Below are 18,576 nucleotides of genomic sequence, written 5' to 3'. Positions count from 1 at the left end.
AATTAAATGTTCCCTCAGGGAGAGTGATGGTTTGATTTCAATAGGTTTGATGACACTTTTCTACATGAACCAATAGCAGATGGTGAAGGTATTCTTCTCAGCTTGTAGTGCTTTAAATCAAGATCTTGACCTTGCAATGTAAACAAGACATTTTAAGTAAAGTCTCTTTTTTTTTAAAACAGCAATCACGCCTCCCAATGGAAAAAGAAAAGTGGATGGCAGTCATGTTGCCTTTTTAAATGAAGCTATTTTGATCGGATAATAGCATTATATGATATTTCATTTGAGCTGAAATCGAATTATAGAACTTGTTCTTTAATTGACAGCTAATTTTAGTTATTGAAAAACCAAACCACGGGAGGGAAAGGTTAATGTGGTATTGCTGTATGCAGACACCCAGTAAATTAGCCTTTATTTGATCCCGCGTCAGGCCGTAATGCCCTGCTTGTTGACTCCGCTGTCAGGCAGCCAGTGATCAAGGACTAATAGAAGCTTTCTGCTGCCGGAGCCGCTTCCAGCAACCCCGGGTCTGAAGCTCAATCACGCCAGTGCAGTTGGAGGAGAGCGGGCCAACGACAACAGCAAATATATTTTCATTTAGACTGCAGCCATATTCCTCTCGGGAGAAGAGGGTGAAGGAAGCTGCGGGAGAGGAAAGGTGAGGAAAGCAAAGCTGAGGAGAGAAGGGGGAACCAACATGGATCAAGAGAAGAGAGGGAGGAGATGAGACTAATTTTGTCTGACTCCGGCTCTGGAAAATGTTTCATAGTTTTATCATCCCTGAAATATTTTTTACAAAGTACATGCTCTCATTAATCAAATGAACATGTAACATATTCAACTACAGGCTCTGGTAACTTTTACATCTTCTGTTTTCTTTTTCTTTCCTCTTTCGTTTTATTTCTGTCTCGCCCTCCCCGTCCTAAATGTCCTCCTCCGAACTCTTCTTTTTCTGAATCGATAAACAGAGGCCTCACCTCAGTGCAGGCCAAGGCAAATGTTTGAGCCACCTGTTGTAGGAAACTTGAAGCCCTCAGGAGATGTGAAGATGGAGCTGGAGCTCAGGCCGCGCTCCAGGTCGCCCCTCAACCAGCACAGAAAGGGCAACGGAAAATACACAGTGTGTGTGTGTGTGTGTGTGTCAACGCACAGGCGGGGGGTGAACCACCTGATGTGAGGGTTTGTGTGTGTTAATGTTTGTGTGTGTGTGTGTGTGTGTTTGAGAGAGAAACTGAGAGATAAGCCATTTACAAATGAGATGCTGGGATTATTTTTATATTTGAAACAAGTGCTTGTTGGCTGATGACTGAACAGAGTGAGTAGAATCATTGTGCTTATGGATAAACACTTATTTTGCTCTTTTGTTTATCCCTGCTTTACTCATTTTATTCTCTCCCGTTACAATTTTTAAAGTTGAATTACTAGTCCCAAGAACATTTCCCAAATTGTACTCATACTCCCCTTCTCATCCCTATCATCACTCAAGTGATGAGAGGGATCCTTCTGTCATTCCCCGGGTTTGGGTGGGTATTTGTGCGCTTTTCTGTTTTATTATGTCATCTGTTGGATTCAGTTTTCTAGCGAACTCATGGTTGACCCCCCTCATGGCTCTGTTTTGGTCTCCACCAACATCTAAAAAAAGATATAACTGTAGCTTCATAGTTAATGCTTAGTGATTCATTGTTTTGATGCCGCCTATCAATTATGTTCCATGGGTTTAGGGGTAAATGTGTTATTGGAGCGAGAACGTTAAGCAGCAAAGGACTAAATTATTCTTTAAAAAAAAAAGGAAATTCAGTAAAAGGAGCTGGACATACAAGGAGGAGGAGGACTCCTGCTTCACCTCCTCGGTTCCAGGAACTCCCTTGGTCTGCTTCCAATGATTACCCCCGAGCCCCTTTGCCCCCCCGACCCTCTTTACCTCTGCAAATACCCGTTTAAACCACCCCCCAACCCTCCAAACTTCTGGCAACTCCTTTAATAGCCCCCATCACCCCTTCTTCCTCCCAACCACTCACCCCCCTCCTTTCAGCCTTCGGCATCCCGTCCAAACTGCTGCCCTCTCGCAAACAACTCCCCTCCTCCCTTTCTTTCTACCCCCCCCCCCCCCCCATTTGACTGCCGTAAATGCCCCCAGGACTATATGGTCCTTTCAGTTATTCACCTCTTCTCCAAACCCACACGTCTTTCTCTAATTCAGAGCTTGCAACCCCCCCCCGTCTCCCCCACCCCTACCCCTCTTCTCCCCTCCGCCCCTCTCCCCGGGAAGTAAAATATTCACAGCTGCCGCTGCGGTCGGGTCGCACGGCCACAAGACTCTGTGAGCAAACAGAGGAGCTGTGAACGTGTGAAGCCAATGGTGTACGTTTCATTTGAGGTCCGACACAGGTCCGATAGATCCTGATGTAGTCAAAACAGAAACCGCATACTGAGCCTCGCCACATGCCTCAACAAACCAAACACCAACCAAACATACCCAAGCACAACACTAAAAAAAAAATAAAAAATGACATTGGCAAACAGCTTTTAGCAACATGTTGGGCACACTGCAGAAACGGGAGAAATGATGCCTGGCTGGGTGCCGCTGAGCAGACTCACTCAGATGTCACTGGGGAGATAATCAGTGTGAAACATCTGTCTTGGATGAATGCCCCGCTATTAAAAGGCAAGAGCACATTAACTCATGTTAAAGTCGCAATAAAAAAAACATCAAGGTATTCCAAGAGGTCTACACACGTGGTTTACTGTATGGAGTCTTCAGTCCAAGTTCCCTGGATGAACAAATTTGTCTCGATAACCAGATAATTCCAGATACTCGAGTTCATAAAAGGACCCAAGCGCTGAAGTTGTACCACCAGATAATAAAGAAATGTCAGGGTAGGAATGCCAGGCCTTGAACTCTATGACGGAGGGAGATGGGGTGGGGTGGGGGGGGCGGAGGTGTGTGTGTGTGTGTGTAGATGGGGGGGGGATCAGTGTCTTGAAAACATTTCAAAGTAATTGTACATGATATGTCGTTTACAGAACACCCAAGTAATCATATAAACAAAGGACTAGATGCCCTGGGCGGATGAAAGGAAATTTAAAATCTCCCCCTGATGCATCATACTTACTCGTTTCGACATGAGAGTTAAGAACTGAGGGTTCCTGGGACCCAAAAAGAGGATCGAGAACCTTTTTTGTAGTAAACACAGCGGGATTGACGGACTCTTGAGGACTCCACCATGCTGAGAAATTACCTTTTACACACACACACACACACACACACACACACACACACACACACACACACACACACACACACACACACACACACACACACACACACACACACACACAGGGACAGATGGCAGAGAGTTGAAGGTGATGGATGCAATGAACACATTACAATTGGTGAAGCCCTGGAGAGTGTGTATGTGTGTGTGTGTGTGTGTGTGTTAACCTTACTCTAGGTCTGCTCTTGCTAAATGCTGAAATCTAAATTTTACCGAGACATGACAAAAGTTTGAAAAACAAGGGGGGGGAATAAGGGAATGCAGCGCTGGAGGAAAGTGCATTTCTAAGACACTAGAAAGGGAGTTTAAGAACAGAAGAGGGAAAGCGAGGGAAGAATAAAGAAAACATGACATCATATTTAATTAGAATCAGGTGATAAACAAGGGAGTAATATTTACGTTACACCACATGCCTTGTTCCATGTGTCTTTCTGCCTCTGGGGGGGCACAGCAACAGGTTTCAGACAAGTAAGGTCAAGGAGGAGGCTTTTCCCAGCTGTTGGACCACACTGATGCGCACATCGCTTTACCCAGCCGCCTGTGTGCGTGTCAGCCGTTTCTAAAGCCTTTTTTGTCTTTGTTGTTATCACATAAAAGACAGTGTTTATCCTCCTGGAAGCCATGTTTGCCAGGTGGACTTGTAAGAGGAGAGGACTTTGCGGCGAGAAAATGAAAACCTCTGAACTCATCAACCAGGTTGTCTGCGCGGGGGACTTGTATCATTTCTTACACTTATGGAAAAGTATTTGTTGTAAACAGATTTTCTTATAGACGATTATTATTAGAATATTTGAGCCCGGATCATTTCTTCACTTTTATGAAATGCCGATGAAAGACTGAAAGACAAACGGTCCGTCTGCCAATAAAAACCATAAGATGCAGTTAAAATCTTCAGAAAAAGCTAGAAAATTTAGTTTATTTATACCTCTTTACTGTGTAATTACAATATCAACCAATAATTGAAATGTGAAACTGTCAATGAAAAAAAGATTCAGTCTGTCAAACAGCTTAAAGACAAATATATTTTATATATTTATTCAGGTTTAAATGATAAGTATTCAATAAGATAAGCATAAATGGTAAAAAAAAAAAAAGACAGAGTTCATCCTTTTTTGTGTTTTTTTTCTTATTCATTAAATAATACACTAAATAAATAAATTTAAAGAAAAAATATGATGGTGTTAGACTTTCTGTTATGGTGCTTCTTTCTCATTCTTTTGATTTACTGCTGTTTTATTTTCTCCTTTTCTGTCAGTCAGTTTTTGATCTATACCTCCTCTTGTCTTTTTCCTTTCATCCCACATATTTCTGTCATTTTGTTTCATCCCTGTCAAGCAAATTACATCTACACAAATCTAGAAATTTGAGTTACTAATCACATTTTGGCACAGATCTCTTTCCATATTTTCTACTGTGAAAATGTACTTGATAACTTAAAACTGAAAATAATTGTAAGGCAATATATCATATTTCTTTCTTTCAAAATAGAAATGTCTTTATCCATCAGAGATAAATATGTCCATAGGTTTCCATTGTGTTCCTTCTCAGTGCATCATTCAGATCTGATTCAGATCTGTCCAATGTAGCTGTCGCCGTAAATCCCCAAAAGTCCAACACCCTGCGCGTGGCAGAGCTCCCTCGCGTCCATTCATCTCGGTTGCACCACGATGGGCAGGAAGTGAGTGGCGGTGTTTTTCCTGCGTGTCTTCTTCCCCCTCATCGGCTTGCCGTTGGCGTTCAGTCCCACAAACATGTGCTTTTTCTTGTTGCGCCACGTTGCCGAAGCGTAGGTGTTGTACTTGTTCTCCTCGATGCGTTCAGTCAGATGGCAGTCCGGACCAAAGTCCCTCTGGGGGGGGGAGGCAAAGAGTGTAAATGTCAGATTGAAAGACCTGAAACCATTAGAGTATTACTGCCATGTCCAGTTTCTAGTGTGCTTTTCATTTTTCTTGTACAACAGTAAATGTAGTATCTTTTTGACAACAAACTGAAGGACACGTTAATCAATCATTTGTTGCGGGTTGATGCTTTTGAGAGCACGTCCATATTTGTTGATTTCATACCAACAAATGGTACGCCGTTGCTCAAGAATCTTCTGCGCAACTCTTGGTGTGATCAAACCGATGAAACTCTTTGTGCGTGACGATGTGTGTGTGTGTGTGTGTGTGCCAGTGGAGTAGGTGATGGAGAGAGAGGTTAGCAGGACATGTGACATCTCAAAGGTTCGGGCTGCGTGACTCTGTGTTTGTGGCTTTCGTTGCTGCAGTGACCGCCCACTGGTAAATAAAGAGAAAATGATCTGAGAGAGTAGCGTTGGCCAGTTTACTGGAAGCTGCCCTCGTGCTAACGTCGCTTAAACAGTGTACTCGACACACACACACACACACACATGCTCACTATAAGTCAGTTTTTCTCTGTGTGTGTGTGTTTTGCCGGCTGCCTTTGAATTAAAACGATTTTAAATGTCGATACAAAATGAGTGACATCAAATTATGGTAATGGCTTATGGAAACTTCTGCTATTTTGTTTAACTGGACAAATCTAAACGCCACCTCTACATTTATTAGAGAAATATCCACTGAACGTGAATCATTTTTCAGGGACCACACGATGAATTGATCCATCCTTTTGTAAATCGGCGTGTCCGTCGCTGTACTAAAACAAGGATTTCATTTGATCACCAGCGGATAAAGAAGTCACTGTGTAAACCCACGGAGTGTAATCCAACGCCAGCCCCTCACCAGCGCGCTACCCGGGCTTGTGTTGCAGCGGGCAGAAGACGTCATGGGAATTCAGTTTCAGGCCGCGCAACAGAATGCTTCCTTGTCTCGTTCTACCGTGTGTCATTTCATCTGCGGTGTGGATCCCAGAGAGACACGCTGAAAGTTTGGCTCTTTCAAAGTAAGCGAATGAGATAAAGAAAAGAAGGGAGAGGGGAAACAACGGATGAAACGAGGGCTGCCCTCCCCAAAGGGACTGAAGGAGAATTGATGAACGGAGGGATTGGGTTTCCTGTTTCTGAATGGAGAAGGTAGGGAGCAGGGAGGAGAGCCCTCATTGACTAACCGTGGTTCCTATTTCTAGAATAGACAGTCTTCTCCATTGTTTTAAAAAGCTTTCAAGAGAAGTCAAAAGCTGCCGGGTCACCGGTTTAAAAGGAGCTTTGCGAGCCGATGTTTCAATAATATCCACACACATTTCATGTCGTAGCTGCAATCAAAATGAACACTCATGAGACTGCATTAGTGTTGGACACTGAACGCCTTGAAGAAGTGATCAAAATGCTGGTGAAAGGGTACTGGGGCGGCTACTCACCGCTCCGTACAGCTCTCCCTTCTCGCTGATTGCCAGGTAGAAGTTGCTGCTGAGGCCCCTGATGGCCACGACTCCCACTTCCACTGACTTGATCTCCAACATACCTAGTGCGGTGGGGAAAGAGAGACGGACGATTGAAACCTTTTGTGCGGCCACCAAACCTTACATTGTGGTACATTGTGTTTTTCATTAGTCATTGATATTAACCAGCAGCTCAAACAGTCATGTTTAGATACAGATATTAGTGTATAATAAATCCTGTGTCATAACAAATAAAAATATTTCAGCCGTTTGATTAACTGACTAAACCCTTTAGCACGACTGCTGCCGTTCATTCACTTATTCAAGTGCTACCAAGAAAGTCTGAAAAGTCATCGGAGGGCTTGAAGATCAAGAAAACAGAAGTTTCCCGCATTGGCACAGAAGGTTAAAAGGGGATTTTTTAATACATGGTTTCAGGTCTGCATGCTTCGCTCTTAATTAGGTCCAGTAATGCTGTAAAATAGCTTACAACTACAGCATATACCTGCAGCCACTGCAAATACTGCAGGAGAACCCGTAATCATCTCAGTTTCATTTGCACAAGTGAACCCCAGTCTCCTCTCCCCCCCCCCCCCCCCTCCTTTTTTTTCCCTCGCTCTGTGACAGTCAGACCTCAGACCGGCCCTCCTGCCCGCAGTTCATTCGCTGGTTACTTTGTGGGCTGCGTGCCTTGGGACCGAGGTGTAAGCCAGGAAAAAAACATTTCTCCGTCCCGTGTTTGTTTTTCTGACCAGGGGAGCTGAGGCTCACGGACGGGACGGAGAGAGAGGCCTCTGGCTGCCAGACTGGCAAGAGGTCGCGGCGTCCATATCGGTTTTCAAGCATTAAACAATTACCGGTTTAAGCTGTGGTCGCCGGGCCTTTCTTCTCGCTTCCTCGAGCCAGTTACACCGAGCCGTAAAACTACCGGGGGTTTGAGAGGATTAGCCGAAGGGGCCCGCTGAGGAGAGGAGCGTGGTCGCAGGAGTAGTAGTAGTAGCCAAACGGAGGAGAGGAAAGAGAGCAGCAATTGAGGTGTAATTCTTGAAATTTTAAAGTGACAGGCTTCGACCGCTTGTCGAGTCGTGTTTCATGGACCAGCTTATGATGTGATGCCAAACATCCATTGAATTTGCGTTGCTCCGTTAAAGGGTAAATTGGATACACAGCAGTGAGCTCTATAAAATACTCCTCTTTCCTAACGCTGAACCTCTAGATGTAGAAAAGTCTTCACTTGATGGAGACATTCATTGCTACTTCAATATGTAACTCTTGTCCCCCCCCCCGTTGTCTCCATATTATCATCCAGCGGGAGGCCATTTTGCGGTTTAAAATGTAGAAAACTGGCATCAAAAGAACCTGATCTTCAGCAGTTACAAGCAATGTTCTTTTGTACGAGTGTTGCTGTTGTTGCAAATTGTTTGTGGCCTCATTTTCTTTTTGTAAATGTAACCTTTGGCATCAATCCATCCCCACGGTTCTTTTTTTTTTTTGGTCAACAAAGGCTCGTTAAACCTCTAAACCTCAACTAGGTTTCTGTAACTCATCGTGTTGACTTCATCCACAATGCTGTGACCCTTCAGAATGAGACCTGCTGCGCTAAAGGTATCTCCACCTGTTCGATCCTTTCTTCCCTCCTCCAGTTTGATGTGGTTTAAACAAAAAAGGAAAGAAAAAAAAAAGCACAGGGCTCTTTTATGTCCCCTTTGCCAGTTACCAGAAGCAGCCGGTCTGCCTGAGAGTTAAAAGGCACGTCTGCAACAAAAGCCTCGGATTGCAACAACACAGTTTGTGGCAAAGAGACGGAGAAAAACAGGACCGAAGCGTGAAAACACACACACACACACACACACACGCACACACACATGCAGTCATGCACTTACACTTACACAACTCTGGTGTAAGATCTCCCCCTCTAATGACCACTGGACATCAGCCCATCTCAATCATGAATTTAGGTTTTTAAGTGAAGAGAAAAACAGTTTTGTAACACCCCAATGAAAGCACAAAGAGCACAGCGCTCCGTTAATATAAAAGGCATGGGCATTTTCCCCTATCAACATTCTTTATTTATTTGTTTAACTACCAAGGGCAAACACCTGCTTGCAGCAGGGCAACACGGCGACTTTCATAAACCGAGCCAAAAGGGTCGTTGCCAGCCAAACACAAACTGTGACACTAACGGAGCTCCGAGTACAAATAAACACAACTTTCAGCCTCCTGACGGTAAGAAGCGGTTCATTAACCACTTCTTGAAGATCACCGTGTGGTGATGTTTAACTCCAATGTGACCCTGTCAAACCATTAACTTCAGTGGAAATTGTCCTTTTTTATAATGCCAAACACACAGGCGATGTTTGATTTATTGCAGGGTAGCAACGACAGATTGACTGTTTTTAACGTTAAATCCATTTTTTGTTTAGGTCTGGTCGTCTCGCTCCTTAACCTCCTTCAGTCCTCAGTCACTGTTTCCTGTACGTTTGACCTTTTAAGTATACGTTTCCCACTCGCTTCGTGGTGTTCACTGCAACAGAAGGTCTGGTTCACCCTCACCCAGTTATTCGTGTAATACCTGATTGAGAGGGTATTCTCATTTGTCCGACACATAACATGGTCACAGATGCACAAACAAATGCACCCCCCCCCCCTCCTCCTTCCCTCCCCTTGCAGAAACACTTGTTGAGACTCCAGCTGAACCTAAAGGTTAAGAGGGGGGGTTAGGAAAATGTTTCCACTGTTTATCCAGGAAACTGTTTTGTAGATTATACTACTTTTGTTCACAATCTGACCTTGACAAGGTATCCTTCGTCCGAGGAACAACAAAAACAACAACATCATGAAGCAAACACGCCGCACATATTGTTCAAGAGTTAATATCTGTTTTCCATTGTTTGAGGTAAAAAAAACTCTTGCATGAGAGCGACTAATTATGTCTTGTGTTTATTTTGACAGGATCAGGGTTCTGATTACGGCTCTTGTTACACCGGAAATAACAATACGAGTTTACAAGAAAAAGATACAAAAGATACAATAGAAAAGAATAAAGAGTTTTGAAATAGGAAAAGAATGAACCACCAACCAGCCAATGGCCTCCTCTGCTGCTTACGTATGTCTATATATGTTGTCTTTTCTTTTACAAGATTCAAACAATTCTCCGTTGTGCAGATTGTTTGGTGATGATATTGTGTTGGGAGTGCGAACTGCTGTATGTTATGCGTTGAGGTCTTGGTTTGGACTGGTGTGGTGGACAACGGCATCGACCTGCGCTAAGTGGCAACATCAAAGACGGCCTGGCCGACGGTTACGACCAACACTTAATAAACAGGGGCCTGTGTCTCATTTTATCAGCAAAAATAAGGACCACATCTTTTTAAATGAGCGCTAGTTGTTTTACATTTCTGGTTTATAAATGAATTAAACAAACATCATGCATCCGTTTCACATCGAACACCTTTTGCACCGCGTAGAATGGGGTTCAATGTATGTTTTTCATTATCAGGGTTGATTTGACCTCCACTCGGTGCGTTTTTTTTCATCTTATTCTCGCCCCCATCATGGTTTTATTTCCTCTCCTGACTAGAACACTCACATCACTGTGTTTTTTTTTTTTTTTTGGACAGAAATAGCCGAAACCACACACTGTTCTTCAAGCTGTATGTGATTTCAAAACTGGCGGGGGAACGAAAAGAAAAACAAACCCAGGTAATTCCAAAAGCGAGCCAACGGGATCACCTGAGCGTAAACACGCGGCCAGCAGACGGCGTCAGGTATCTAGTCTTTGCCGCTGCGTCACTTCAGATCGCTTTACCCGCCACAGCACCACCGCAGCAGGTTATGTCACACGGGTTTAAGAGCCGCTTGGAGGAAACCAAGCGTAATTCGTAGTGATGTTCATGGTATAAAAAATAATAATAAATCCACCTTGGATTGTGATTCCTTGAACACAGCTGACTTTCTGACATGCGAAAGGGCCAAAGCGGCCAGTTTAGCGTAACATGTTACAGACCTCGCGCTGAGATATTGCCCAACCCTTTGTGGTCGGAGTTTATGGCGTTGGACATTTAGCTTCAAAAATCTTGATATTTTACAATAAAGAAATAACAACAAATATTATTCGGTGTGACACATGCGGTTTTCCGTCTTTGCTTTGTGCATAATGCCTTTGTCTCTGCTCTCACATAGAGTTCTCATTCTCACACACACACAAATGCAGCATAATTAGCTGGCATTCCTGGCTGCTCTGTTCAAACGGCCAGGCTGTCCAGATGCCCCCCTGGTCTCAGCTCTACCTTTGATGACTCCATTGAGAGCCTCACTTTCATGCTGTGTGTGCGTGCGTGTGCGTGTGCATGCATGCATGTGTGTAGCAGGCTAGGGGTTAGTGAGGGAGCTTGTAGGGGCAGGAACATGACGAGTACATGTGTGTTTTTGGTGGAGGGGTGGGGCTTTTCTTGGAGCATATGGTGGGTATATGGCAGCAGCTCTGGATGTCATCTGTCACAGGTGCTATTCTACACCTCCCGCTGCTTTACAGGCCATGCATTCTGCAGGCAGACAATGACACTTTTAGTATAAGGCGTTCTTTGCGTTTTTGTAGCACAGTTGTTGGTAGAAACCTGTCAATGCATTTAAAGCCTTGGGATGGTTTGGGGTTTCCTAAACAAAGTTTGTTGAGGACGTAGGCTGCAGCTAAAAAATGTTTTGAGTCAGAATTATCATATTGTAAAGTTAAAAATATTTTCTTGAATTAATTCATTTCTGTCCATCAGCCAATCGATTACTTATTATTTTGCGTCAGAGTTATTCTGGCTCCTGCTACAAGAGGTCACTGTTCAGCCCTCTTCACAGTATCAAGGATGATGGACATCCGACTATACAGCAGATTAAATAATTAAACAACACAACGTTTCCACTGCAAACTGCAAAATCAATGTGAAATTTTCATTTTACATTGATGTTGGTGGAGTTTTCTTATTTGTCCTCGTAATAAAATCCTTTCTAGAAACAAAGTATTACCGGCTCCAAGTTTGCTAAAACTACAGCTAAAATCATCGATCCATAGGGGGAAAAAAAGAGAAGCTGTGAAAAATATGGTAACATTTCTAAGATAATGAAACCGACCCATTGGGCTGCATGTAAAACTTCAAAGATTTCCCCCAGATGCTTCCAACACTTCCACACAAATTCCATATTATTACACATTTACTCATTTAGCACATAGCAGCTACATGGAGGTGATGTTTCACACTAAATGGCTGATTAGGGAGAGAACTACCTGCAAGTCACGGTACTCACCCTGTTCCTCTTTCATTATCGCAGTCTCTCAAATATATTATCACCTTGTATTCTGCATCAATCCTCCACAAAACATAAACATTAAAAAAGGCGGTCCATCAAAACGAGGGTGTCCGATTTAATTTATTGGTGGATGATAATCCGCTCATATGTTTGGAACTATTTTCTACTCAGAGCCGAAAGGTCTTACAGAAACATGACTTGCTGTTTTTTTTAAGGTGGTGGTTGAGGTTTTGAATCTTTCTTTTCTGTTTTGTTGGCAGCAAGTTGATGGGTAAATGTCAAGCAGCGTTGATAGAAAAGTGACGCAGACACGAGACGGATGCTGTCAGAAGTGTAACAACTGCACTTCATCTACATCTTGCTCGGAAAACTTTCATTTACTCTGAAGAGATGATCTGATCATTTTCAGCATTTCATGTTTCTTTCAAAGACATCCAAAGCATCAAGACACACATGGTCCATAAATTAACTTTGGGTTGGGTGGTTTCAGGGTCAAAAGGCACTCGTACATCTGGATCGCTGGACCTTCACATTCACCCCCGTGTGGGAGACGCCTAGTAGTACTTTCATAATAGTCATTTATTTTTCCTTATCTTCTCCTGTTTAAGTTATTGATGGCCTGATTTCTGAGACATTTATTAAGTGTGAGATAAACTGAACCACTTAGACTCCGGGAGTCAGAGATTGTGCAATAATTTGTTACCCGTTAACAGCTTAATAATCTCAAAGGTCTACAACAATGTTATCAATGCTTGGTTTCATTATTGCTATTATATAACATATACTTTGCGCTGTGGATTCCAGTAAAAAAAAACGTATCAATCCAAACTGCTATTATTTGATGACAAAGCATCATTATGAAGAGTGGCACGTGAAAATGAATTGATGATGTGTTCGCCCCAAACCAGCAGATTGCTGCTCATAAGATGTTACGAGGTTCTAAGTAAAGGAGCCTAGTTTTACTTGTCGCCTTGAATGGTTTTCTTCATGACTTTGATTTACAGCCCGTGGGGAGCGCTTCCTATTTATTCCAGCGGAAGGAGGATCCGAGGGCGTGAGCAGCCAGTATATGTTTGTTGTACGTTTTTCGGAGCCCAGCTGAAGTTAATTGTTGATTTTAAACGCGCAGCGCTGCGTGATGTTTCATGGTTTCCAGAACAAGCTTGTGCGGTGACGTTGGGCTTAACTTTGATTTACGACTGTTGGAAAAGAAGAGTCCATGAAGATGTCAAAGTTTCTTTGAATGAAACGCAATGCTGACACTAAACTCTGGTACATCCAGGACCTCCTCGTAACTCTCTTTTATTGGCCACACTGTTACCTTTTCCCATGAGAACCCTAAACACGCTCATCAAACAGAGAGCAGAGAGGAACAGCGAGAGGAAGGCGGCCAAACGAAGACACGCAGGGACCGAAAAAAGGGGAGAAAGCTGGAACTCATTTCAAGGTGGTCGTGGAGGGCAAGCAATTGACACATTTTCTGTCCTCATACATCTTGCGAGACGTTGGAGGTTTATGGATCCGGAGGAGAAGTATTACAAAGTGCCTGAGGTTTAGGAGATCAGAGGACACACATTTTCATTCTGCGTGTTTTAAAAGGCAAAGAGATGCCCAATAAGTCTCTTGGTGCTGATTTTGTGGCATTGACCACAGTTGCAAAAAAAAAATCTACATTTCAGTAAACATTTTTTATTGTTTTTGTAAATTTTAGCATATTATACTAAATGGCTTTGTATGATGGAGAATATGCACTAGGCATATACATTTCTCCAGAACAATGTATGTATCTAAAGCTATCATTGGAAATATAAATGTATCTTAGTCTTGTAAAAGCAATGTGGGATTTGCATCCCCCAGCTACGCCACATACCCAACAGTGGCAGAGTAACAGAACGGCCCAGAGTGATGCACTATGTGTAGCGTTGACCTCATCGTTAACAAAGCTTCCTGACTTGGGTCAATAGCCAGAGGTCAAACCAGAGGTGGCGGACCTGTGTAATTAGCCTGGAGATGGCAAACCTGCAGCAGGATGAATGCTGATCACACGACGCTCTGCCTGGATGTCTATATTTGGACTGGGAGCGCCTTTGTTTTGACGGCCTTATGGGGTGATATGGATGAAATGGCATCACGTGAGCAGAAATACACAAACAGGGACACGCACCAGTGAGCATCCAGGGCCCTGAAGAACGAATGGTGTACTGCGCCGAGCTTTGGCCAGATGATTAGAAAGGCTCGACCCCGAAGCTGAAGCTAAAACTTCATCACCTCTGACACCATCTAATGACCGTCATTTGCAATCTGACCTCCTGAACATTACCAGACTACTAGACCACGATAACGACACTAACAACTGCCCCCTCGCCAGCGTTCCATGTAATGTTTTTTCCGAAGAGAGTAGAGAGAGTTTTGACAATTATGACCATGGGTCAAATTCTAGTTGTTGCAACAATGGAGTTTGCTATGAAATGTGGACCGTCTCCATTGCGTTACATAGGTCTATGATATAATATAGTATGTTATATGTAGAGCATTTTACATTGATTTTTGCATCTCAAAAAAGCCATGTGTGCTTAAGGAGCACATGAAGTCCAGAAAACTGCATTAAATAGCCAATTACTCCAAAAGTCTGAACAGCTTTGAGGCGGTTGTTTTGGTTTTCTGGCTCTTAAATAATGTACAAAGTATAAATCATTAATGTTACAAGCTGTAAGATACACACTTGCGCTAAAGTACATAGAGACTCTGTCTCTGTGGGAATGGTCATGCAAAAACACTGACTAAATTATATATATATATATATATAATCAATTACCCTATCCCTGTTTGACTTTAGGGGGGTTTGTTTTAGTTTGAAAGGTACAATTTATCCTCTGCAGACTTTAGAGCACAAAGTAGCAGGAAGTGGCACATGAGCGTACACACTGCTCCACATGCAAGCTTGTGCGTGGATGAAAATACATAAAATGAATAATAGAACATAAAACATATTTTGTAGACCAACTAATTATCTGATCGTTGTTCCAGTACAGGCAAACCTCCCTGATTCATCTCCAATATTCCGCTCATATTATTTTAATCTAAAGCATGTTAAACATCTGGACATGGAGTGTCCTCAAAATATACAAATAAAGACTAAATGTAACCTGAAAGATTCGGCCTTCATGCCCAAGTTTTCATTTTTTCGATTTTCCCATTCCTTACTCTCATTCTCTACGTCCCGCCACAATCAAGTGGCAATAGCTGTTGAAATTGATTGATGGCGCTTCTAATTCCATGACATGATGCCATTATAGCTAGTGACACGTTGCACCCTAATGGCCGAGCTCTTTATGTGCATGTGTGTGCACATGTGTGCGAGTGTGTCAGAGAGGACTGCAGGCAATGGGAGGGAGGAAGAGACGCTAATTGAAATTCCTTCAACCATGTCTGGCAGAGCCTTGGTGTCTGAGTGGCACCCACACACACACACACACACACACACACACACACATATATTCACGCTGGCCCTGGCCCTAATAAAAGTGGGCTTTGCCATATGGAGGCCATGTGCAAGACTGGCCTCTCTGTGCTCAAGTGTATGTGCTCTTAGCAGGAGAGGCTTGGACTGCACCACAGACCCACAGACAGATGCATACAAACCCATGGCATGTACATGAAGCGTGACAAAGATCCAGTTATGCAGATTATTGCAGTCACACACACACGATTCCAAACACACACAGTAGACTCAATGCATCATGAACCGGTTGTACAAGCTTGAAGAAATAAACTTGTGTTTTGGACGTCTCTCATTTAATTCAATGAGCTGGGAGGGAAACTGTGGGCAGATGAATTTTGGAGTAATGTTCTGTTTCCCTTAACAACTACTGTCAATGTGCCCTGAGGCCATGCAGCTACCAGAAGACTGTGGCACTGCTCAGGAAATTCCACATGTGTTTGACTAAAAGATGAGGTTGTGGACTTCAGAATAATAACAGTTGATTTTCGGCTCTCCGTGGGTCCTAAATTACTATGATGGCCCTTACCCCCTTACAAGTCATTACAAATATTCATATTACTGTTGTAAAGAATCGATCCTCTGTTGCTGCCATATCATTCATATGGTTTTTAAATAACTGAAAACAAAGATTTTACCTGAATTGTATATTGTAATCCAACATCTATCTTCTTTCCCACTAACTTACAAGGAATTTCACAAAATGTCGTACTGAAGAGAAGTCCTCTCAAGGTGAAATAAAGGCACTAGTTGAGTTCCTCAGTGGAGGACCGAGTGCTGGGAGTCTGCTCCGTGTGAAAGAGAAGAACTTTAACTGGGAATTTGAGACTTGGTGGTGCTGACAAAAGCGCATGTGTGCTCAGTGACCCTTCTCAGGATACACAAAGGTTCAAATCATATTTCAGCCCTATTTAGCCCTCAAAATGTAAAATCATCAAAAGGAGCAGAAATTGCATGGTTAATACTTTACATCTGAGTCCTTACAACCTCATACTTTACATATGCCCACCACCAATATAGCTGCAGCAAGGAGTAAGTGTTCTTGTCATTCTCCCCGGGGGTTTGGTAATAGCTGTTTTAAATATTTCCTCAAAAGAAAAAAAGAAATCTCTCGGGCAGTTTCTAATTTGTTCCAGTGGATCTTCTCTCTTTTCTTTCATCTTCCTTGCTTACTCATTTGTTTTTTCCCTTTCTCACTCTCGTTCTGTCCGTTTCCTTTTATCTCTGGCCTGCCTCTACATGGTGAAAAGGCTGAAAAGCATGCAGCTCTGTTATTTGTTCCTCTGCCGAGTCACCTGTCTTAATGTGGGAGGAAAACCAGAAACGTTGCTCTGCGCAGATAAAAAGCCCAGATGAAGTGGGTGAAAACCAGTCCATCATTTGGCCCGGCCAATAGCAAACATCCAACTGTGCCCTTCCTTTTTAGCTCTTTTAAGTGCTAAAACACATTTAGAAGTGAAGCAAAAGTTGACTTACTGTATGGATCATCCTCAGTTTTGGTGCCATTAACTTTTCCTTTCTTATCAATGCGAAGGAAGAATTTCTGGAAGGAGAACAGTTTCCTCCTGCGCACGTCTCCCTGCAGATGGTTGTAGCTGCTCCGCACGTGGCGCCCGACCACAGTCGCGGAGGACGATGACACGTTGGTCGCCCTCGGCAACCTCGCAGAGGATGCGTGCGGCGGTGAGGGCGACGAGGGAGGCGGCCGGTGCGAGATGAAGATGCGAGGGGGCGTCCCTCGGGGTGCATTGTGGTTCTTCTCAGAGTCCGGCCAGGAGGCGGACACGGGCGAGGACGCGGAGGGCTCCAGCAGGAGAAGCAGGGCGAGGAAGACGAGGGAGAGGAGGAGCGAAGGGGGTCTGTAGCAGGGGCAGGCGGAGAACCAGGCGACCGGTGCACCTTGTGTCACTGTCCATCTACACATGGTAGTGGAGCTGGGAGAGCTGTGGAGGTGCTCAGGGGCTGGGGCATGCTGAGCAGGGTGCAGGGAGAGGGAGCGAGAGCGGGAGCAACTCCCCCTTACTGACCCACTGCGCCTCCTCTCTTTGGGGGCCCACGACCTCGTTGGGGCTGAAGGTGTCAGAATGGCCGGCCTCGGTGGACGTGGTCTCGCGTTATCAGTAATGGTTGATGGTGTCGCGGCGGCTTGTGGTGGGGAAGCCTGCGGCGCTGTGGCCGACCTCGGGCCGCGGTCTGCGGTGCCGTTTATTCCTCAGCGCCGCCGCAGGAATGCGTCAACGTCCATAACTCAGATCACCTCACAAAAGCAACGGTTCGCCCCCTAAGAGCGCTCACTACCGCCTCTCCCACACACACACACACACACACACAATTAAAGTTTCAATGGACACTTTTAAGTCTCACATCCAAATACGAAAAGGCCCAATAAATGTATATAAACCGCTTTTTTGCTCCACTCTATATAATCGTAAGGCAGATGAGGTGTCTGGATAAAAGATGCCAAATTGCTCTGAACAACTTGAACCAAAGTAAAAAAAAGAAAAAAAGAAAAAAGAAATAGTAAAATCAAGGATTAATGCTGCTTCTCATTAAATGTCCCAAGAAATCCATGCAAGGCGCGCCACATCAAGAAGAGTCACAGAATCCAGACTTTGTTCCTTCCTCCTTTTCGTTCCTGTCTTTGTTTCTCTGGAATAGTCAAAGCCGGTCTGAAGTTACTTGAGTGTGTAACTGATCCCGGGAGCTCTCGTCTTTCTCCCCGTCTCTTGTTGTGCGTCTTGTCAGTGAGCTGAGCTCTCTATCCCTGCTCTGTGTTCTGGGAGTCTGAGCACTGGAGCAGTGTGGTGCCTCTCTTTCCTCCTGTGTGTGTGTGTGTGTGTGTGTGTGTGTCTCTCTCTCCCTCTCTCTCCTTTGGCCCCCTCCCTCTTTTCTTGGCCTCTCCTCTCTCTCTATCAGCGGTGCGCTCTCTGCTTATCTGGAGTTACTCTGAGGTGACTGAATCTTGTCTTTCCTTTCACCTTATTTATCGGCTGCCGGTCACCAGATGTTATCTCTTAGTGTAATTGGATGTCTATGAAAACCACTTGGCTTTGAAGAGCTGTGTGTGTGTGTGTGTGTGCATGTTTGTCTGCACACCTACATGTGTTTTGTGTGTGCGTGCATGTGTGTGCGTGCGTGTGTGTGTGTGTGGGGGGGGTCTGTCCCACC

The 18,576-nt window shown here is 44.0% G+C and overlaps 1 protein-coding gene across 1 annotated transcript; it reads right to left on the bottom strand.

The window, feature by feature from the left end:
• Positions 1–4,341: 4,341 nt before the first annotated feature.
• fgf10a (fibroblast growth factor 10a) lies at positions 4,342–17,616 on the bottom strand. The gene is made up of 3 exons (XM_037485474.2): positions 16,885–17,616; positions 6,591–6,694; positions 4,342–5,124 (listed from the first exon to the last, which is right to left on the bottom strand). The coding sequence occupies exons 1-3, from the start codon at positions 17,330–17,332 to the stop codon at positions 4,924–4,926; spliced, it is 753 nt and encodes a 250-aa protein (XP_037341371.2). The 5' UTR covers positions 17,333–17,616; the 3' UTR covers positions 4,342–4,923.
• Between the last annotated feature and the right edge of the window lie 960 nt (positions 17,617–18,576).

The sequence above is a fragment of the Pungitius pungitius genome, chromosome 18 (genome assembly GCF_949316345.1).
Source record: "Pungitius pungitius chromosome 18, fPunPun2.1, whole genome shotgun sequence".
Lineage (NCBI taxonomy): Eukaryota > Metazoa > Chordata > Actinopteri > Perciformes > Gasterosteidae > Pungitius > Pungitius pungitius.
The sequence above is the reverse complement of the archived record's forward strand: the minus strand, read 5'-3'. Positions and strand labels throughout refer to the sequence as shown.

Excerpts from the sequence above, each read along its gene's own strand:
- fgf10a (XM_037485474.2), bottom strand. The coding sequence starts at position 17,332 with ATGTGTAGATGGACAGTGACACAAGGTGCACCGGTCGCCTGGTTCTCC. Across the intron at positions 6,695-16,884 it reads AACTGAGGATGATCCATACA|GTATGTTGGAGATCAAGTCA; the intron begins GTAAGTCAACTT and ends CCACCGCACTAG. Across the intron at positions 5,125-6,590 it reads AGGGAGAGCTGTACGGAGCG|AGGGACTTTGGTCCGGACTG; the intron begins GTGAGTAGCCGC and ends TCCCCCCCCCAG.